This window comes from Mycteria americana, chromosome 1 (assembly GCF_035582795.1).
Source record: "Mycteria americana isolate JAX WOST 10 ecotype Jacksonville Zoo and Gardens chromosome 1, USCA_MyAme_1.0, whole genome shotgun sequence".
In the NCBI taxonomy this organism is placed as follows: domain Eukaryota; kingdom Metazoa; phylum Chordata; class Aves; order Ciconiiformes; family Ciconiidae; genus Mycteria; species Mycteria americana.
Window position 1 is genome coordinate 160,938,018 of NC_134365.1, and position 22,799 is coordinate 160,960,816.

Below are 22,799 nucleotides of genomic sequence, written 5' to 3' on the forward strand. Positions count from 1 at the left end.
CGTGTCAGGCTGGTTTAGTTTTCTACCTCCAGTCACCACCAGCCGGCAGTGCAAAACTCCTCTCTTGATGGCCACTGTCATTTTCCCATTATTGTTCCCTGAGGTCCAGATAACCGTCTATTTTTGGAGAAGCAGACCTCCAAGAATTTAAGGTCTTTGCAAAGGTCAGTTGGTGATATGCTGTACTCTTCTTATCCAAGACCTTTGTTCAAGCAACAAAACATTTAACTCCCTCTTGCCTCATGTGCGGCTGTCTGTTGAAGAATCCCTGAATCTAAATAAAAAATGGAAGGGGAAGAAAGCATAATCATTAAATCAAAGGGTAACTAATATATTCTGTCCCTTCATTATGATAGTATATTTCCCAGGTGGGGGGTCTTCTCAGCTAATTTAATGTCCTATAAAGGCTATTCAAAGGAAGGATTTACACGATAGTGAGAATGGGGAAAGATCAGATTTAACACCACAACTTTTAAATACAAAGATTTATCATAGTCTTAAGTTTTAAATGATTGGTTGATCTTATAAGACATTGTTCAAAGCTGCAATTGAAAGCTATTGGAAATATTCATTACACAACCCACAACAATAATGGTAATACTTGTGAAAGTTTAGTGTTGTCAGCTTAGCACATAAAAGTCAAGAAAACATCAAAGATACATTTCTTCTGTACATAAAACTACTGGCAAATTGAGTTTAGGAATTTGTTAGGGATGCACTAGGAATCTGATGTTTTGTTTTAGCTATCTCTAAAAATGTCATTTATGCAGGTGTTAGCAGCTACTAACATGGAAATTATTACAAAGAGAACAAGCTGCAGAACAGCTGAAACTGTCACCTCCCCGTATCTCTCTTTCAGACCATCAGTTTGGATGGTCTGGCTTTCATCCTGCCTTTTCTCATTGCCTTATACAAGGTTATGTTCAAACTGGGGAAATTAGAAATCACCTCTAAGTCAAACAGTGTCTGAAATCTGCCCACAAATTGGTTCTCTTTGTCCAACCTAAATTTCATAGCCCACAGAATAACAGTGTCATTCTTGCACAAGTGATCAAAAGTTAGGAGGAGTTCATCCAGGAAGGGATGGTTGTAAACTACATCAGCAGCCAAAATGTAGTCGAAGTGACAGGAAGACCGAGGAAAGTTCTTTTCCAGATCAATACCCCAAGACAATTCCTTAACACGGGGCTGGTGTTTGCATTTGAGCTTTGTATTTCGGAGAACATTGTGCTGAAGGTTTCCCAGCAGTTCTGGCAAATCAGTGGCGGTCACAAGTGCACCTGTGACAGGGAGAAAATAAACGGAATCTTTGAATATAGTTCAAGACTTGAGTAAAAACCCATTTACAAAAGCCACTGCACAAAGAACTGATTTTACCAGGTAGCTCTCACTGAGGGGAACAGAACAATGTAAATGCTCCCAATAGCTCTTAGCCATTGTGCTTAAAATAAATATTTGGTTCCCAGTAGTTCTACTCTACAGATTGCCATCTAAATGCAGCTGGGGCTGGGTGGGGAGAAATCAGATACTTACTGCATCTTGATATCATATTGGTTAAAAGTACAGTGAGTGACTAGGGATTGAAGAATACCGGTTACTGACTCCAAGACATCAGCATGAGACTTAAGCATTGCCTCAGGTTCCTTCCTTTTCGCATAGGAAGAAGCTTTCTCAGACTACAGAAGGCTAAAATTCTAGTAAAATGCAGAAGTCACTGATCTGGATTACTCTTGAGGAAGAATAGGCTACCACAAGGGAAAACACAACAGTGTCTGTAGCAGAAAAGTCAAGTTGCTGATTAGTTGCTGATCAGTTGGCTGAAAGAAAATGCTGAACACAAATGGAAAGAAAGTGACCTGGCATTCAAGAGCTGTTTGGTCAATGGAAGGTGATGCATTGGTCATACCTACATCTGGCTTCATCTGGTTGCCACTGACACCCTCTGAGGCCACTAGTTTCTTATTTTGGTCCCCTGTTTTAACACTGTTAATGACAACATCATCTACTGGGACCTCCTTTATTTCATCAATACCCTCACAGCTTTACAGAAAAAAATAACAGAGCAGGTTTCCAAACAAGCCCTTTGTAATTTACTTTTTCTTGCTCTAGGAAGCTTTCAAACAACAGCCTTTTAGAAGAACTGAGCTGCTTCCTTTGTCCTCCAGTATTCATCTGAGAGATGTTTCCAAGAGCATAAGAGCAATGGCATGTACTTACCCAGTAAACTGGCTACTATGGAGACCAACCCAGTTCCAGCTCCAATTTCAATCACGTTTTTGTCAACTAAATTGTATTGTTTAGAATTAGTTTCCAAAAAATAACACAAAACAAGAGCCTGTAGGGGAGAGAAGCCATGAACATACTGAACAAATAAAGAAATAAATCCCTTCACTAAATATGTGTTGTCATTTAAAAGCATGCAAAAAATTCTTATCTGTTCAAAAATTCATGTCTGTTCAAATGAGCAATATTCATTCAAGCACTGGCCCTAAAGGATCACACTCACTATGATCTTTGAGCACTATAGGCTGACAAAATAAATGCCACAACATGCCTCAATATAGGCTTGCAAAGCATTACAGCCAGAAGGAACAACTGCAATTATCTAATCTGTCACGCTGCATAACATGAGCTATAAAATTCCAGTCAGCAATTCCTGCTTATAACTGCACTTACTTCTGGTTGAGTTAAAATGTGTCCTTCACAAAGACACCTTGATATAAGGACTGCTTCTGAGAGAAAATCCACAACCCTTGTTAAGCTCTTCCAATAGTGAATAATTTCTAACAATAATTAATTACCATAATGATTCAAAAGGGACCAACAGATTTACCCCTTTTCTTCCAGTTCGTTTTCAGTTTGTATGTGCTTACCTTATTAAGCTTAGCAAACTTTTCTAGCAAACAAAGCCACAAAGAGCCCTCTAAAACAGTCTTTATGTATGCATTTATAAACTGTGATTAAGAAGATTCTTCAGCTTTTCTTCCCTGCCTCATACTGACCAGTGAGTTTTAGTTCACTGTTGAAATAGAAATTCCTAATTTTATTTCTCTGGTAAAGATAGTCTCTAGCTTGTCTCCCACATTTTTTCCTAGACTTCGATAATTATATGGTCTCCATTGACATGTATGTATGATGGTTGCCACATCTTCTTGCAATACAGATGACCATTTGGAAAGGCAATTATTAGTGGCTTAGTCTGCCACAGCAAAACTACACTCTTAGTTTTGCTTTTAACCAATTAAGAAATAGAAGGAAAGGAACAGGAGTACTGTTGACCCAATGTTGACAAGCTAGAAATTCAAACAAGGTTTTTGTTTTCTACCTCTTAATTCAGAGCAAAAAAGAGTAGGATCTTTTATGCGAACTTACATATATCTCATAATCAACAAAGCTTCGATATAGAAATAAGTCTGTGAGCACCAGGACTAATTAAAGCCAGGTACCTAAAGATTGTGCCTGATGTTTGGCTGACATTTAAAACACATTATTTTTAGAATTCCTGTTAGTTCCATATATTCCTACAATTTCTTCCCTCGGAGTTGTGCCATATTCTGTTGTAGAAACTGGCTGGCATGATCAAAATTTCTCTGGGTTAAATTAGGGAAACTTTGAAATCTGGCTTCCTTTCCATGAAATATATAGAAATTTTGTTTTCCTTAAAGTTTCTTCCCTCTCAACAAATTTGGCTGATGCTTTTTGGAATAGTTCAAATACTTCTGGATGGAACAGGAAGGGAGAACATGAAGAGACACAGACAGAAGGGTTGCCTTCCTTCCGCAGCAAAACTGGCTAAACCCTTCCAGAAAAAAAAATATGCTTTTCAGTGCAGCCCATGATTTTGTAAGAACACCTGGCAGTCAGCCAACCTTTCCTTGAAGATATGCACTGAGGCCACGAAGAGATATAGTATCAATGACTTGTCCAGGTCTGCTAAGACAAGGAAAATTGTTTGGAGTTCAAAACAGCAGAGTACGCTAACTCTCCTCAGCTGAACTATGGCCGTACTTCTTAAAAACAGTACGATCCTAGGAGGCTGATACCGTTGGGACAGAAATGGAGCCTCCTGGGTTTTAGTCCTCTCCCTCCCATAGGGGCTCCTGGAGATGGTTCTGTTTCAGGGATGTTCTCCGAATGCCACAAGTGTCAATGGTGCATCGTGGCACTTCCCTGACCACAGTGGTTTCTTTCACTCTTAATTATCTCAAAACAGTCAGTTAGCTGCATTGCACAGATTCAAAACCTTGAAGAAGGTTCTTTGTATGGTGGGCATGCTAATGGTTCTCATATCAAGACCCAAGGACAATAGTTCCCTCCCACTGGATTTCTGGCTGTTTAAGAAACTGAAAGCTCCAGCTGAACCTTTTCCCATGTCTCTGTATTTACAAGGTAAATGTGTTTCTCACATGAGTAGGTCGAGTAGCTTCTATGAGTGCTAATACCTTGTGAGCTCATATCATAGCTGTTTCCACAACCTGGATCTGCCTGCTATACAGCCGTCTGTATTTACAAAATGTACAGAAATGTAATCATCATAAGACTGCCATATTTCCTTCAAAATATTCTTGCAATTCGCCAATAGGATCAAAAGTTACTGGTAGGTGAGGAGGGGACACAAGATCATACATCTTGTGTAATAGGGGTGCAAACAAGAAATACCATTTAAGCTTTGAGAACCAGGAATCCATATGAAATTAGGCTAAATTCAGGTTTGGGATTTGCAGAATGGAGACAGAGAAGCAAAGAATGTTTTCCTTGGGTTTACAACATACAACCAAACATATTTATCATGCAAAACAAATTAAAAGTGCTAAAAGACTCCAAAATTAAAAAATAATAATACTGCATAAATATTGTACCGATGGCCAGACGACTGCCCCGTAACAATCAGTGGCTTCTGTAATTCTTATCTCATGGCCAGCAAAGTGAAAGCCTTCCCAGGCCTTATGAGTTATAAGAGCTGGAAAAAAACGCCTTCTCATGATTTCTGCAGCTAGCTGTTCATCTTCTTTTTCCCCTGGAAGCAAAAGTATAAAAGGTCAAACATGCTGAGTGGACTGATAATGAAACTACCAATTTATATTGAAAAGCTGATTTGAAGCAAGAAAGTTGCTTGAATAGAATAGGTCAGAAAGGCCTACCCCCCGTATCATGACCACCTCCACGAGGAAGAAAAGACAGATTATAGTCATAGGCAACTCCCTTCTGAGGGGAACAGAGGGTCCAATATGCTGGACAGACCCTCCTCTTAGGGAAGTCTGCTGCCTCCCGGGGGCCCGGGTTAAGGACATGACTAGGAAACGTCCTAGCTTGGTACGGCCCTTGGACTACTACCCATTACCGCTCTTCCACGTGGGTGGCATTGAAGCCGCAATGCGTAGTCCAAGGGCAATCAAAAGAGACTTCAGGGCCTTGGGACGGTTGGTAAGGGAATCTGGAGTACAGGTTATTTTTCCCTCTCTCCTTTCAGTTGCAGGCAGCGACATTGGAAGAAACAGATGGGCCCAATCTATTAACATGTGGCTCCGTGGCTGGTGTCACCACCACAATTTTGGGTTTTTCAATAATGGGATGGCCTACATGGCTCAAGGCTTGCTGGTGTCAGACGGGCTTCACCTTTCTCAAAGGGGGAAGAGGGTCTTTTTTCACAAGCTAGTGGGGCTCATTAACAGAGCTTTAAACTAGACTTGAAGGGGGAGGGGGATATTATCAGGCTTGCCTATGACAAGCTGTGGGATAACACGCCAAGATTAGAGGGACAGGATGCTAGCAAGGGCCCTCAGCCTGTTGCTCTGAGACATGCTGGCTACACTGCAGCACACTTGAAGTCTTATGGAGACGAGCCATTGGCTCCCGAGGTAATAGGAGCCAACAGGGAAACACCAGTGAAATACCTCAAAGGAATTAAGGGGTGTTCCTCTAAGAAGGTGACATGGCCAACAGCCCAGCTGAAGTCCCCCTACACCAATGCACGCAGCATGGGCTACAAACAGGAGGAGGTGGAAGCCACCATGCTGCTAGAAAGCTACAACTTAGTTGCCATTACTGAAACTTGGTGGGACCCATCCCATGACTGGAGTGCAGCTCTCGATGGCCACAGGCTATTCAGAAGGGACAGGCAAGGAAGAAGGGGCGGAGGCGTTGCCCTCTACATCAAGAAATGGGTAGAGTGTGAAGAGCTGTCTCTGAAGAATAGCCACAAGCAGGTTGAAAGCTTATGGGTAAGAATCAGAGACCGAGGCAACAAAGGGAACCTTGTGGTTGGTGTCTACTACAGGTCACTCAATCAAGGGGAGCATATTGACAAAGCCTTCTTACTCCAGCTACAGGAGACATCGTACTCGCAGGCTCTCATCCTGCTGGGGGACTTCAACCACTCCAACATCTGCTGCAAAAGTGGGACAGCGAGCTGTAGGCAATCAAGCAGACTCCTGGAGTGCATTGAGGATAACTTCTTAAGCCAGGTAATAGACAGCCCTACCAGAGGGGACGCGATACTGGACCTGTTGGTCACCAACGCAAGTAAGCTAATCGGTGACGTCAAGATTGGAGGCAGTCTGGCCTGCAGCAATCATGCACTGGTGGAGTTCGCAGTCCTGAGGGATATTAGTTAGGTGAAGAGTAAAATTAGGACCCTGAATTTCAGGAACGCTAAATTCCAGCTCTTCAAGGAGTTAGTCAGTAGTTCAAAAGTTAGTCAAAAGTTCGCAAGCGCTGGGGGAGGGGGAGTGGTTGCGAGGAGTTTCATTCCAAGTTTCGGGTGGTTGTAGGCCCATTCCTTAGATAAAACTCTGTGTGACCTCTGGCCATAGATGGTAACTGTGCATCCTCCGCCGTGCTCTTCTCATCCTGTGCTAGCCGGACTTGCTGCACCTTATCTCGATACAATGTTTGAGACAGTACCTCTTTCAGTGTCTCGCAAGACAATACCTCTTTTAGTCTCTCCTCCGAAAAGCTCTCCCCATCTCGTGCTAGCCAACTTGCCGTAGCCATGCAAATCGCACCTCATCTCTCCACAGTGTTTGAGACATTAACTCTTTCAGTCTCTCACAGATACCCAGGTGTAAGAACTTAAGAAAGGAAGGCAAGAGACCAGCATGGATGAGTCAAGACCTACTGGTCAAACTAAAGGGCAAGAAGGAAATGCACAGGCAGTGGGAGCAGGGACAGGTATCCTGGGAAGAGTATAGGGACGCTGCCCAGTTGTGTAGGGATGGGGTCAGGAAGGCCAAGGCATGGCTGGAGCTGAACTTGACAAAGGACGCAAGGAATAATAAGAAGGGCTTCTACAGATACGTCAGCCAGAAAAGGAAGGTCAAAGAAAGCGTACCCCCCCGATGAACAAGACTGGCAAACTGGTAACAACGGACGAGGAGAAGGCTGAGGTGCTCAGCAACTTCTTTGCCTCAGTCTTCACTGGTGACCTCTCTTCCCACACCTCTCGAGTGGATGGACCCTAAGACAGGGACTAGGGGAACAAAAGTCCCTGCCACTATAAGAGATCAAGTTCGTGACCACCTAAGGAACCTGAACATACATAAGTCTATGGGACCTGATGAGATGCATCCCAGAGTCCTGAGGGAATTGGCTGATGTAGTTGACAAGCCACTCTCCATGATATCTGAAAACTCATGGCAGTCAGGTGAAGTCCCTGGTGACTGGAAAAGGGAAACATTGCACCCATTTTCAGAAAGGGTAGTGTTGTGGTTTAACCCCAGTGGGCAACTAAGCACCACACAGCTGCTTGCTCACCCTCTCCCCCGCGGTGGGATGGGGGAGAGAATCAGGAAAAAACAAGTAAAACCCGTGGGTTGAGATAAAGACAGTTTAATAGGACAGAACAGGAAGGGAAAGTAATAATAATAATAATGAAAGAATATACAAAACAAGTGATGCACAATGCAATTGCTCACCACCTACCAACCGATGTCCAGACAGTTCCCGAGCAGCGATTGCTGCCCCCAGCCAACTCCCCCCAGTTTCTATACTGAGCATGACGCCATATGGTATGGAATAGCCCTTTGGCCAGCTGGGGCCAGCTGTCCTGGCTGTGCCCCCTCCCAGCTTCTTGTGCACCTGGCAGAGCATGGGAAGCTGAAAAGTCCTTGAGTAGAGTAAGCACTGCTTAGCAACAACTAAACCATCAGTGTGGTATCAACATTATTCTCATCCTAAATCCAAAACACAGCACAAGACCAGCTACTAGGAAGAAAATTAATTCTATCCCAGCTGAAACCAGGACAGGTAGAAAGGATGACCCTGGGAACTACCAACCTGTCAGCCTCACCTCTGTGCCTGGGAAGATCGTGGAACAGATCCTCCTAGAAGCTACACTAAGGCACATGAAGGACAGGAAGGTGATTTGAGACAGCCAGCACAGCTTCACCAAGGGCAAGTCCTGCCTGACCAACCTAATGGCCTTCTATGATAGAGTGACTACATCAGTGAACAAGGGAAGAGCTACAGATATCATCTATCTGGACTTCCATAAGGCCTTTGACACGGTACCCCACAACATCCTTCTCTCTAAATTGGAGAGATATGGATTTGATGGGTGGACTGTTTGGTGGATGAGGAATTGGTTGGATGGTCGCATCCAGAGGGTAGTGGTCAACGGCTCAATGTCCCCATGGAGATCAGTGATGAGCGGTGTCCCTCAGGGGTCTGTACTGGACCAGTACTGTTAAATATCTTCATCAATGACATAGACAGTGGGACCGAGAGCACCCTCAGCAAGTTTGCAGATGACACCAAGCTGAGTGGTGCAGTTGACATGCCTGACAGACAGGATGCCATCCAGAGGGACCTGGACAAGCTCGAGAAGTGGGCCTGTGTGAACCTCATGAGGTTCAACAAGGCCAAATGCAGGGTCCTGCACCTGGATCGGGGCAATCCCTGGTATCAATACAGGCTGGGGGATGAAAGGATTGAGAGCAGCCCTGCGGAGAAGGACTTGGGGGTACTGGTGGATGAAAAGCTAGACATGAGCCAACAATGCGTGCTCGCAGCCCAGAAGGCCAACCCTATCCTGGGCTGCATCAAAGGAAGTGTGGCCAGCAGGTCGAGGGAGGTGATTCTGCCCCTCTACTCTGCTCTGGTGAGACCCCACCTGGAGTCTGCGTCCAGCTCTGGAGCCCTCAGCACAGGAAAGACATGGACCTGTTTGAGCGGGTCCAGAGGAGGGCCACAAAAATGATCAGAGGGATGGAGCACCTCTCCTGTGAGGAAAGGCTGAGACAGTTGGGTTATTCAGCCTTGAGAAGAGAAGGTTCCAGAGAGACCTTATTGCAGCCTTTCAGTGCTTAAAGGGGGCTTATGAGAAAGATGGGGACAAACTTTTTAGCAGGGCCTGTTGCAATAGGACAAGGGGTAATTATTTTAAACTAAAAGAAGGTAGATTTAGAACAGATATAAGGAAGAAATTTTTTACGATGAGGGTGGTGAAACACTGGAACAGGTTGCCCAGAGAGGCTGTAGATGCCCCATCCCTGGAAACATTCAAGGTCAGGTTGGACGGGGCTCTGAGCAACCTGATCCAGTTGAAGATGACCCTGCTCATTGCAGGGGGGTTGGACTAGATGGCCTTTAAATGTCCCTTCAACCCAAACTGTTCTATGATTCTATGAATGTGAATTACATTTGTAAATAAAAATACATTTCACCATTAATGGTTAGCATGATACATGGGAAGTCTCCTGAATTCTAATTGAAGTTCTCAGTTTATGACTAAATAATTTCTTTCCTGTTTTGCTGAAGAAGCCAAGTTCATAAAAAGTAAAGAAGTGGATTGTTACTATATATTGCTTTCCATTTCAGCAATCCAAAGGCAGTTTTTTAACTTCTTTTTCCCTTCAAGAACAGCTGCCCTAGTAGAGGCACTCATGGTCTTATGTGCCTGGATTTTTTATTATTTTCCATATCCTTTTACTGTTCACTTTCCCCACATTATGGTTCTTTTTGACAGTAAACAAAAGGAGCTACAGTATCATTTATAAGTCTGTCACAAAACTTGTGAAACACATCCTAGCAACACAAATTATGACAGACAGGAGTGAAAGCACTAGTGTTGTCAGGAAAGCTTATCCACCCACCCCAACAGAGCCCTGTCAGAGGGATTCTTTCCAGTTGGCTTGATATCCTGAATGCCATCCCTGTTGCTAAGCGAAGGATATTTATGATAGCTAACATAATCCCGGATAACTCTTCTAACAGGAGAGGATTCATTCTTTTTTAGCTGAATACCAAGCCAGTTTCAGTTTTGCCATCATCACACAAAGCTGCACCACAATGTTACAAAAAAAATATGTAAGCGAAGCTGTCCAGAGCATTTGCTTAGCAAAGACTAGAATCATTCCAAGTTTTCACAGGAAATTTGCTTTCACAGCCAACTATGATCTCTTGGCAAATTAGCGAAAGCAAAACATGCTTACAAGCTACACCTCCTAGAAAGCACGCTAGAGATTTAGATAACTAGGTTACCATCTTGTCCAAAGCAGAGTTTCTGTATCAAGCCTGCAGTTACCATCGAAATCGCAGATATCAAGATCAGGATCTGCATAGAAACTGCAGGCCCAAAGGCTATTAAAAATGAAAACATTCATATTTTCATCAGCATAAAACACATTGGTCTACTGAAGATTCTTCGTGTTTTCTTCCCCCTTGAACCACTGCAGCCACAGGACACAATGGCTTCAAGTGTTGCCATTTGCTCTGCCATGTGCCTCAGAATTTTTATTGCCACAACCTATTGACAAAGTCTCTCTCCCTTCCTTGTGATAGAAGGACCAAGGAACAAAAGCAGGGGTGAACAAAGAAAGAGATGATACCAAACAAAAACACATCAGTAAGATGCTCAGGCTCTTTAGCCAGTGCTTTAAGCTTGTAACTCAACTTACTCTAAGCATCAGAGGAAACTAGAGAATAGCAACAAACAAGGAAGAAAAAGCAAAATTGTTCATGTTCAATCTTAGTATGTTGACAGTAAGATATAATCTGAAAGTTAAAAAAACAGACAAACAAAAAACTCAACAAAAAAAAACCTAACCAAGCCACAGTACCCCAAAAATGTATTGGGGTGCGGGGGGAGGGAACCCTAATCATGGGATACAGCAAAATTAAAAATAATGTAATGCATATACTACTGGAAAAAATATAAACAGTATAATTTTATAAAGGTAATTTAAATAAAACAGTCAACAATGAAGCTATGATATTTTAAGATGTTAGGAAATAAGTAGTATGTGGCAGCCCATTACACCTTCTGCAAGCCTCTGATGTTAACTTGAGAGAAAACACGTGTCATTGTGCCTGCAAGAAGGGAACTCTGCACAAACATGAGTTAAGTGCCAGAGAAATGCTGCTCCAGGGCAAAATGAATCTTTTCTTATGAAAGAATTAATATGAAGCTGTCTTATTACATATATCGTAACTGTATTTAATATATCATCCTGTTTCCAGGCATACCAGATATAGCCTGCTTTTAATCTTCTCTGATTGCTTAGAGCAGTCTGATCTTGTTCTGTGATCAGTACTAGCTGTGGAAGTAAAAAGCTATTCCTTCTATTACCTCCCAATTACAACCATTTTTCTTGATTCTTCCTCCCTTGACATCTGTTTTGGATCCAATTTTGTTGAGAAGCCGTAACTTATGAAGTCTTAACTTATAAAGCTTCTGCCAGAAGATCTATAAAATTTTAGCAGTATTACAGCTACCCCTCTAGTGCTCAATAAACATTTCCCACCTATTCCCTACATTATCAGCAATCTTTCTACTTAAGGCTTGCACAGCACCTACACTAACAGAGTTTGTAGGCCACTGCTCCCTACCTGAGCTAAACTGTCCACACCTGTCCTGGTTTCAGCTGAGATAGAGTTAATTGTCTTTATAGTGGCTGGTATGGGGCTATGTTTTGGATTTGTGCTGAAGACAGTGTTGATAATACAGAGATGTTTCAGTTGTTGCTGCACTAGTCAAGGACTTTTCAGCTTCCCGTGCTCTGCCAGGTGCACAAGAAGCTGGGAGGGGGCACAGCCAGGACAGTTGATCCAAACTGACCAAAGGGCTATTCCATACCATATGGTGTCATGCTCAGTATATAAAGCTGGGGAAGAAGAAGGAAGGGGGCACATTTGGAGTGATGGCATTTGTCTTCCCAAGTCACCGTTACGCGTGATGGAGCCCTGCTTTCCTGGAGATGGCTGAACACCTGCCTGCCCATGGGAAGGAGTGAATTAATTCTTTGTTTTGCTTTGCTTGTGTGCGCGGCTTTTGCTTTACCTATTAAACTGTTTTGATCTCAACCCTCGAGTTTTCTCACTTTTGCTCTTCCAATTCTCTCCCCCATCCCACCGGGGGGGAATTATGACTCAATGAATAGATTTTAATGATTTTAATGACATTTTAAGACAAGATCTGACTCATCAGTAGAATAGGATCACACAAGAGAAGAGGAGGCTTGACTGACCTGGCTCTCAATTCTTGTAAGAATGGAAGGGCATTTCCAGCAATACTACTTGAGCACCCATACTAAATTGTCAGAACTTAAAGGTCTGCTAGGACTCCCTTCTTCATTTGCCTGGGTTTGACCAGGTAGGTTTGCCCTCAGTCCTATTCTGTGATTTGGAGAGGCGTGGAAGTGGCATATACATAGAATAATTTTCTTCAGCCTATTAATCTCTTTTCATGAGCATGTATACACAGAAACCACTGGAGTTTCAGACGCTACAACCTTATTTACATTAAGATGAGACAGTATGATCCTGTTCAGGTAACATATAGAAACTGAGATAATTTTTGTTAGTGAAACAGATAGCGCTCCTTTGGTCTTGAACTTTTGTTCACAAAGAAGTTCCCATCTATAGATACCCCAAATTCTCTTGAAGAATTTGAATGTCTCTAAGTTTCTTAAGACTTTCTGCCTAATAGGTTAATTTCTTATAGCATTCTTTGAAATATTTCAGGTAAAGTATTGTTTATCATAAAAGTCTAAAGTCTTTGGAGCATGTTCTTTGAACTCCCTTGATTTTAAGTTAATATCAGGGCTGAGGGAGAAAAGTCATATACTGCTGACGCATCTTGCACTATTACCAACCACATCATTAACAAAGCAGCGTAAACATCATCCTCAAAGGCAAAGCAATCATCGTTATTACAACTGAAATGCAAACATAGTTTTCCAAAGAGACATACTAAATCATGTGGGAGACTGGAGTTATGAAGTCAGTGGCAGGTTAGTTAAACACGTGTCGAGCTACAAAATCTTATGTAGGGAACCAGAGGATTTTGCTGACACTTTCAAATGTCAAATGAAATGTTTTATATTAGAACAAAACCTAAAGAAAGAAAAGGACGTGAGTTCTGCTGAGGCAGAGTTGGAGAAGTCCTTCAAGTGAGGAAGGGAAGGTAGAAGGAAAATAACAGGAGGCAGACCAGGTCAGAATGGAACAAGTTGCAAACTGCAGCATCTTTTTCTTTAACAATGAAGCAAATCACACGAATGGACCTTAGGCTATCTTTATCTGCGTACTTTTTGCTTGGAATGAGTAAAAATAGTACCTGTTTAGAAACGTGCTACATAATCAGCTGTTCCCTTTACCAATTGCCTCATAAAATCATGCTTGGAAGTATACAGCTCCATCAGGAAATAGTAACCTTAAAATTCAGTTGGGTATCTTCCATCAATTAATAGCATATGTTAAATCTCTCACTGCATATCTAATGATACTGCCTACATTAATGCATTCTCCACTGAATAAAAAGGGAACAGAGACAGGCACTGTTAAACAGCACTTAAAATGCAGGAAAAGCAGCAAAAACAAGGGGGCTGAATTAAAATTATATTTTTTTAAAAAAATAGATACCACTGTCTAGATACCTGAATTAAAATGCGGCTAAAAAAGGAAGTAAAATTACCCTTCCACATAAAAGCTGTGAAGAATATACTAGCAGTCAATATCTCCATTTTCAGATGCATTCACAAATAGCACACAGGTAACAAAACATCCTCCAAGTACTTTGCTAATGGATTAGGACAGCATTAATCCAGAAACAATAGTTTCACCCAATGATTCATCAAAACAACCTACAGGGGGAAAAAATACAGATTAGTCTCTTTCAAGTGCTGGCCTGACCCTACTTATTAATCTCTTGAGGTCAAATGGTGTCACAGCCCAAGGTGATAAGGAAATAAGACCCAGCCGTGTTCTGCTTCTCTCCTGCTTTGATGGATCTTCTCCAGCTGGCAAAAGGAATGAAATCCAAGCCTTCAGCATGAACTTGACCTGACAGAGTTCATCCCTACAGCAACATACTCTCCCTTCTTCAGAAGCTGTGTACTCTCATCTATAGAGTCTAGATTTAAAATTTACCATTTAGACTTGTACTTACAAATATTTTAAGAACCAGTATCAACAGCTGTGAAGACGTACATGGTTACTCTAAGACTTCTCAGCAATTGCCTCTGAGTTTGATGAACACAGGAGGACTACCTGTGCTGACATTACTGATTGAGTAATGCATGAGAGAAAGTTCCAAGAATTCATGATAGCCAGGACTCTTCAGATCTCCCCACTCTGGACACACAGAACAAGAGTCACCAAAAGTAAAGATTCAAGATGTATTTTATATATATCAAAGTAAAGATTCAAGAGATATTTTATATAGATAATATATATAATATACATTACATATATTATATATACGTTTATATATTTATAATAGCTATCTATATATCCCAATGTCAAGAAGACACCTGCAGAAAGGTCAAATATACACCAAATATACATTAGGTCCCAATTCTAAGGGACTCTGGAGTCTCACAATTTTTACTGAGCTGCTGACATCTCAGGATCAGACCCCTGGTCTTGCAAGCATTACAGATGGCTCCATGGAAACATACACAATCCTGAATCACAGAATAGTCCCCAGATTCCAGGTGGTATCACTTTAGTATCTTTATTTCATTCCACTTATTTCTGTTTCATTCCATTCCATTCCAGCCGAAGGACCCTTAAAGGAAGGGGTTAGGAGGGAAATCTAATCATGCCCTTGACTTTCCAGAAGTCAGATGTAACCTACACCTTTCTAAGAATATAAAGCAAAGTACTGTTCCAGTACTTATGTAAATTACAAAGTCAATTTTTCCTTACTTCATCCCTACCTACAGAGGGAAATGATCATGTAACTGAGTGTAGGCATTCCAGTACATTCATTACAAGCTCAACGTGCTGAAGTGATGGCAATGACGACGTATATTATATCGATTAATCTCAGATACTACGACAGGGTAATATAATGCTTGAAACTTTATACTTTGAAATGCAGAAATACAAAACTGCCACCCACAGGCAGCCTCTTCTCAGCCAAGGGACAAGATGCACTTAGCTCAGAACATGAGAAGACAACAACAGGAGAGGGGTATGTTCACAGTATCCAGTCTATGTATTTACCCAGACTTGAGAGGTGCATTTTCAATTTGAAATTCATACCACTGACATCCCAGCCCCATCCAAGTCACAGGTCATCCAAAACCATTAGAAGGCTGAAAATAAGAAGTACCATAGTCAGATTATCTCATATCATAGTCAGATTATCTCATTATTATCTCATAGTCAGATTATCTCATTATCTCATGAAAATATAATGAATTCAAATATGCCAAGTACTTCCCTTGTTACTTCATCATGTTTGTCTGTCATTGAAAACATCTTCAGGTCTAGGTACAGCAGCTATTCAATCTCTAAAGATAACAATGATTTCCCTTTGATTACAAAAGTAGACTGCGTTCTTAAATTAGATGATCTAACGTACATTATAAAAGGCTGACAGCCAATTTCCTGATAGATAGGAAGGCTCTGGATGAGTAATTTAGACACTCTAAGCCATTGTCTAGTCTAATCTCTCACATCTCTTACTTGCCCGGTCAAGAGGGCTTTGTGCCATTGAAAGCTCTTATTTCCTTGTAATGACATGCCAGAACACGCCAGGTACCACAGCTGGCAGAACGGACGGGACTCAACAAAATGCCTGCCAATTTTCCCCTACCAATAATTCTGGATTTCTAAAATATTTCTTTGAGGAAAGGACCTGAAAGTAACCTAACAAGCCCAATCCATGCAAACATACCACCTTTTTCATGTGGCAGTTGAGACATATTTAGTTTATTGTTGAAATGCAGTTATTGTAAAGGGGAAAGATGTGAAAACAGAAAAGACAGACAGATGGCTGAGAGGGAAGAATATGTTACAGACTTCTCTACAGAGTTAACGCATGCTTTGACTGCGTGTTGCCTCCAACTTCTGTCCTATCCACATACTTCCATTTGAGTTTAGTAATGTCTTCAGCAAAAGTGGGTCTACTTGTTGTGGGGGAGAGAAAAGGAACAGAGAAGTGTCAAATCAAATTAGTACACCTGATGTTTACTATAGTATTTGAATGGTCCCACTTTCAAACAAAAGAGCTCAGAGATAAGTTACTATAAGATAGCCAAGAGGTAAATTCAGAGAAGAGGTATTTTTAGACTATTCTGATTTGCTGTGAAGGTACAGTTTAGCTCTAGTAACTCATTAATTGGGTTATACTCAAGTCTTATTCCACACTACCTCTTTTAGTCTTTTTTTTTTGTTTGGAGACAGCTTGTTGCCTAAGAGGAGTAGAATTTGAGTGCTGATGTTTCAGGTCAATCCTGCAGTGAAGAAGAAAAATGTAGGTAACGAATGGTGTGACTTCCATGAGTTTGGGGGTGGAGCGGGAAGGGGATGTTAATGCTTTTGAGATGAGAATTAATGGAAGAGGTTGTTCGGTTGTTTTAGTTTTTTTTTTAAAGACAGAAGCATAATTCAAAGCTAAGAGACAAAAGAGAGGAAGATGAAAGAAGGGAAGGCAGGTGGTGGGAAGATATAGCAAAAGTGTCATTTATATATAGTATAAATAGGCTCATTTTTTAACCAGCACTGTTAATTGCAAAGTCCACTATATAAAGAACGGTTCAGCAATTTAAGCACTCAGAAAATGGAGGAACTGGGTGCTGGACCTTCTTCAGAAGGATTCAAATTCACAACTCACTCTCCTGAGGGGTGTGTTCCAGCCACACTACAGAACCAGGTGCTTCCATTCCCCTTCATCACCACCAGAGCTAGGCCATCAGGAAACCAGGATTGCAAGAATCATGCTAGAAGGACAACAAGCAAGGAAAAGCCCAACTATGAACTGGGCACTCAGTTGTGAAGAGGCAGACTTGGGCTCCACATCTGGTCCCAGGATGTTTTTCACATTTTACAGAGAAGTCTTTGAAGTCAGTGGAAAAGTGTCAGTGGGGAAGGGAGTGAGAAGGATAAGTATCTTTAGAAGTAACCCAGGAAATAGCAATGAGACACTAAATCACTCCCTCTTCCCAGCTGAATATCTTAACTTCTAAGTTGCAGGGTGTCCTGGTTTCAGCTGGGATAGCATTAATTTTCTTCCTAGTAGCTGGTCTTGTGCTGTGTTTTGGATTTAGGATGAGAATAATGTTGATAACACACTGATGTTTTAGTTGTTGCTAAGCAGTGCTTACACTACTCAAGGACTTTTCAGCTTCTCATGCCCTGCCAGCAAGAAGCTGGGAGGGGGCACAGCCAGGACAGCTGACCCCAGCTGGGCAAAGGGATATTCCATACCATATGACACCATGTCCATATATAAACTGGGGGGAGTTGGCCCAGGGGCAGCGATTGCTGCTTGGGAACTGGCTGGGCATCAGTTGGTGGGTGGTGAGCAATTGCATTGTGCCTCACTTGTTTTGTATATTCTTTCATTATTATTATTATTACTTTCCCTTCCTGTTCTGTCCTATTAAACTGTCTTTATCTCAACCCACGGGTTTTACTTGTTTTTTCCTGATTCTCTCCCCCATCCCACCCTGGGGAGTGAGCGAGAGGCTGTGTGGTGTTTAGCTGCCTGCCAGGTTAAACCACAACACAGGCTTAGGCTGCTTCTCACTTGCCTCCATTCCAACTATGTCCCATTTAAGGCACCTTTTGGACTCCACCCAGAGACTTGAAATGATGGCAGGAATTGCCATCAATTAGTACATCTGTCAAGCAGGGTCAGTAGAAGGAGTGTGTCCCTTCTAAAATGCTGGGAGATATGTGAAGGTTACTGGGTCAGCATTTTCTCAGATATTTATGGATTAAAAACTGAGCCCTGGCCAAGTAAGTGAGACGATGGAGTGTCAAGGACAAGTACGCCTTGCAAACTTGCTCTCCTCCTTGTGTCTCAGAAATGAAATTATTCTGGGGTGAATTTATATAATGCAACAGTGGTAAAGTAGTTTAGTATCCCAAGAGACAAAGATGGGAGTGGTAGAATCTGATCTCAGAAAAGTTTATCCGAGGAGAGTTAAAGGTAATGATCAAGAGAAATCACAAGAGGAAAGAAAAGAGACATCTAATGATGCAGGTGTGATGGAAAACTGATTGGATAAAGACACCAGAGGAAAGATCAGACTGGGTGAGGACCTACCTGTAAGCTGAGAACCAGTAGTAATGTGAATCATGAACAAGAATAAGGAGTTTTAACCAGGAGAACTTGTGACAAGCCAATTAAGAAGGAAAGGGGAAGGCTCCGAATATAAAGAGGTCAGACTGGAACTTGCAGAGAAACTGAACTGGAATAAGAACCCTGAGAAACAGAGGTTGAGACTGGGTAGGTGAAGTTAATGAAATGGCAATGGGGAAGGCGGTAGAGGAAAAGGATGAGAACAAGGAAGGCCCCAGGCTCAGTGTGATCAAGCAGGTAAGTCTCCGTGCAGCAGATTCGGCACCCTTCACGTCCAGAACCTGGCATGGAATTTAACATGCCAAAGCCTGGTGTCAGATGAAACTGTAAAGATATCCCATGTTCCATTCATGTCTCCTCATCCTCTTAAATGAGTGTTTCTAGACATGGAAGAGAACCACCTGCTATTGTTATCACAGTTACTCTGTTAGCTAAGTAGAATATATTTCTGTGTTTGATCTAAAGATTCTGCCCTACCAGCTAATTCTGCATACATTGACCTAATGTCCCAGAACTCAATTTACTTTCATAATTCAAAAGATAAAGAAATTACATGCAGACTCACTCCTCCTCACTCTGAATCCTGCATGAAGAGAGTATCAATATTAGAGAGCCAAGCTTGCAGAAGCATAGAAATGACTGTACAACTTTACCTCAGCCCTTGTGTACTACAGAATACATAATGACAGTCATCAATATTTCAGTCTTCAGTAGCTCTATCTTTAATATTTATTCTTCTAGATATTTCTTCCCCCAACAATCATGCTTCATTGCATATGATCAACTTGAGCTCTCTGTTCAAGCCAGAATTACACAATAGGAAAGGGAATTGCGTTAAAGAAAATCTCCAGATTAAGGCACTTGAACAGTGCTTTGTGGAGCAGCAATCTATACCAATCCCTATCAGCCATCTTCTTGTGCAATATCAGCTTTCCAGAGAAGGTCATCAATTTGGGGTACTTTAAAAAAACTATTTGAAAGTAAAATAACAAACATTAGTTTCAGTAAGCAAATAATTAGTTTTAAGTATTGCAGTCATGCCTAAAGCTCCACCTTGCTTTGCTGAACAGGTAGCAAAGCAAAACCAGACACTAAGATCTCTTGAAAAAGCCCCAAAGCCTGGCTCTACATGGACCACAGCTTGGCTAAGATTTTAAAGAAAAATATTATGGAAAATAAAATAATTTTTAAAAAACCCTCCTTCTTTCACATTCAGCTGTAGAACATAACTAGACCCCATCCCAAAACAACACCGCACTTGCCCTAAAACCTTGGCTACTCCTGGTGACCCCGAAAAAGGAGATTACTTGTGATGCTTTAGGATATTGAAAGATGTGCAGCCACGAACTTGCTTAAGAGAAAAAGCTGCCAACAGCCCCTGAAGGTATTTGAAGATTAGGTTTGAGGTTGACTAGACAGAAACCAAGCTTGTAATAACCAATTCTCCTTAACTGACACCCCGCAAACAAACCTCTTCTGAATAGCTTGATCGTAGTCATGGCTTCACTCCCTGGAACCAGTCTCAGGCAAATATCTGGAGGCCAGATGCCAGGCACTGGTAGGAAACTGCCAGGACCAGAGTATGCCGGTACAGCAGATACTTACCGCGTAGCTAGAATACTACAACAGCGCTATCTGTTGTCTTTTCTGTACAAGTGCCATAAACACAATTCTTCAGAAAAAAACAGTGAGAAGATAGCTCATTGTCAGCAAGAAACCTTGTTCTTTATACTTAACAATATTCCTAGGAAACAATATTCCTAAGGAAACATTTTACCTTCTTGTCTTTCCATTTCTCTTATCAGTTCATTTTGTAGATGATTATGTTGTGATGATGTCAAATCCATACTATGCCACAAAACCTGGGACAGAGAAACACAAGCCTGCCTGAATAAAATGACTTTATTTCTTTTTCCCGACATAACACTTCACAAAAAAATTAAAATTATTTTTACATGTATTATACTATAATTTACTTCTATTAATAATGAAGACATGTAGACATGTAAATATCAATACTCAAAGCATAAAAGAACCAGAAGCAGCAAACTAGTTCAACTGTTCTACTCTCAAAGACAGGAAAAAGCAAGTAAATTTAAAAAAAAAAAAAAAAAAAAAAAGAGCTTTGCTAAACAGTTAAAACTATTTTATGAAATTTTAAAATTAGAATCGATTCAAATCAGGGTTGGTAGGCTTATAAATGATTGAAAGGAAAGGTAGCAACAAATGTCTGAAAGAGAAGAAAAATTGCACCAAATGGATCTAATCTTGTTTGAATTAATTGACTTTGAAGGGAAGGAAACAACCTATTAGTAAAAGTTGCACATGAGAATAAGTAGGAAGCAGGATCTATAGGCAACATGCAGAACAGAATGTGTATGTGCATATATAAACAGACACAGAACATGCAGACTCAGGAGAAAAAAGTAATAGGAAAAGTATGACAGAGGACAATACAATTTTCAGCTGTCTGCAGAAAAGCAGAAGGACAACCAATAGTCTCCAATTCTTGATATTTTACAATCAGAAAAACACTGAGTTCACAGAAAAAAAAAATAAACCAGTGCTCTGATAGTTTTTAAAGGTCTTGCACTGCTATACGGAAATTTGACTGATTTTTTGCAGGACTGGTTACAGGCAGCATACAATTACTAATCTACAGACGTCTAAACACCCAATAGGGATGCAATTAAATAAGGCAATGAGTGAAGGACTAAATCTAGTAAAAAAAAAAAAAGGCAAAGTAAAAACATATGCTGAGTATCAAGAGAACTTCCTCACAGTGCAAAGCCTTAGGCAGGTTTTCCTCTCAAAACTTCAGACAAAAGAGGACAGTATAGAACAGCCCTGTCTTCTTGGAGAGGATGCACCATACTCTCTTGACTTTACCCTACAGAAGACACGCAGGTTTAATGTTTAACTTCACTACCACAGTGCCAGCAGCCATTAACCTATTTGAAGGTGAAAAATAACTTAGGGGGCTTCTACACATTACCGTAACACATAGAACAAAAATACTGCTATTAAATTTATGTCTATCTATGAACTTAGCAATAGTAACATCACTACATGGGGAACAGAGAAGAGGTTCAATGGGATTCAAAATCTTTGTATGCATCTTCAGAATGACAAGTAGCATTACAAACTACTGGGACATTAAGCAGTAAATGTTACACACATCCACCAGCTTGTCACCTACCTCAGAAGTATAAAAAAGACAAATTTTCTTCCCATAAGAAGATAAAAATAACAGGTTAATAATCAGTCCCTTCGCATTCTGAAGGACAAGCAACGTGGCACTATAAAATCACCCTAAAAGGGAAAACCTTTGTATTTTGTGGTCCTCTACATTTTTTTTTTCCTTCTAAAAATATCCTTTGATGTTCACTGAACTACACAACCACCTGTCTGACTAACAAAAGAATTCAGGAGTACTACAAGCAACCAAACAGTGCAGAACAGCTCAGTTGCCGAGTTACGCTGTTTAAAGTAAATGATACAACGTAATTTAGAGTAAAAGACACAGACAAGTGAAACACCACTGGCATCCACTGTGTTTCAGCCAACATTACCTGAATCTCTTGCGGCTTTCCAAAGATAGTACTCAAACAGAAAAGTCCTTAGCCACCCGGTCGTTTCCCTCCCAGGCAGAAGTGTGCTCTGAAGCGTGTGTCACGCATTGCCAACATCCCCACACCAGGAGCAAGAATAAATCCCGACAGCTGCAGCACGAACGCTCAGTGGGCACCACGCACTCCCTGACGTAAGGGAGCAGATTTCCTAACAGCAGCAGGCACCCAGTCAAGGGAGCACCAACCAACAAAGTAACCAACTTTGGAGTATTTTTTTACAAAAATAAGATAGCAGCACAGTGTTAGTAACCACTCACTGTTACTAAAAAGTAACCGAAGAGCTAAATATCATTCTTCAGAGTCAAAGGGGTCTTCCCAGCGCCGAGCACAATTGACTAAGCGGCAGGGGTGCGTTTGTGGCAGGGGTATATAAATGTGTGCTCGCGTTGGGATGCAGAACTGTAACAAAGTACACAACGCCCAAAATCCTAGCCCACTTTACCCCATGAGACAGCTGTCGACGTGCATAATTATACACATACCACTCTTTTGTACATGCAAGATGTACATTCGCTCAATGGATCACAGCCACTTACTGCCATGGGAACAAATACAGGTATCTTTTAAGACTTCCCTTATTTAGACTGTAACCAATTCAGGACAGGAACTGTCTCTCACTTTACACAGTTTTT

The 22,799-nt window shown here is 41.4% G+C and overlaps 1 protein-coding gene across 1 annotated transcript; it reads right to left on the bottom strand.

The window, feature by feature from the left end:
* Window positions 1-670: 670 nt before the first annotated feature.
* On the bottom strand, window positions 671-22,677 carry LOC142407191 (protein-lysine methyltransferase METTL21E-like). Its single transcript, XM_075496434.1, has 6 exons — window positions 22,650-22,677; window positions 22,108-22,154; window positions 20,313-20,397; window positions 4,860-5,017; window positions 2,218-2,335; window positions 671-1,280 (listed from the first exon to the last, which is right to left on the bottom strand). Exons 1-6 carry the CDS (start codon window positions 22,675-22,677, stop codon window positions 856-858), a joined length of 861 nt encoding a protein of 286 aa, XP_075352549.1. The 3' UTR covers window positions 671-855.
* Window positions 22,678-22,799: the final 122 nt, after the last annotated feature.

Bases quoted from the DNA above. Each gene is read 5' to 3' on its own strand.
- LOC142407191 (XM_075496434.1), bottom strand. From the start codon at position 22,677: ATGTACATCTTGCATGTACAAAAGAGTG. The intron at 22,155-22,649 runs GTATGTGTATAA...CGGGTGGCTAAG, and splicing joins CTTGCATGTACAAAAGAGTG to GACTTTTCTGTTTGAGTACT. The intron at 20,398-22,107 runs GTAATGTTGGCT...TCTCTGTCCCAG, and splicing joins GAAAGCCGCAAGAGATTCAG to GTTTTGTGGCATAGTATGGA.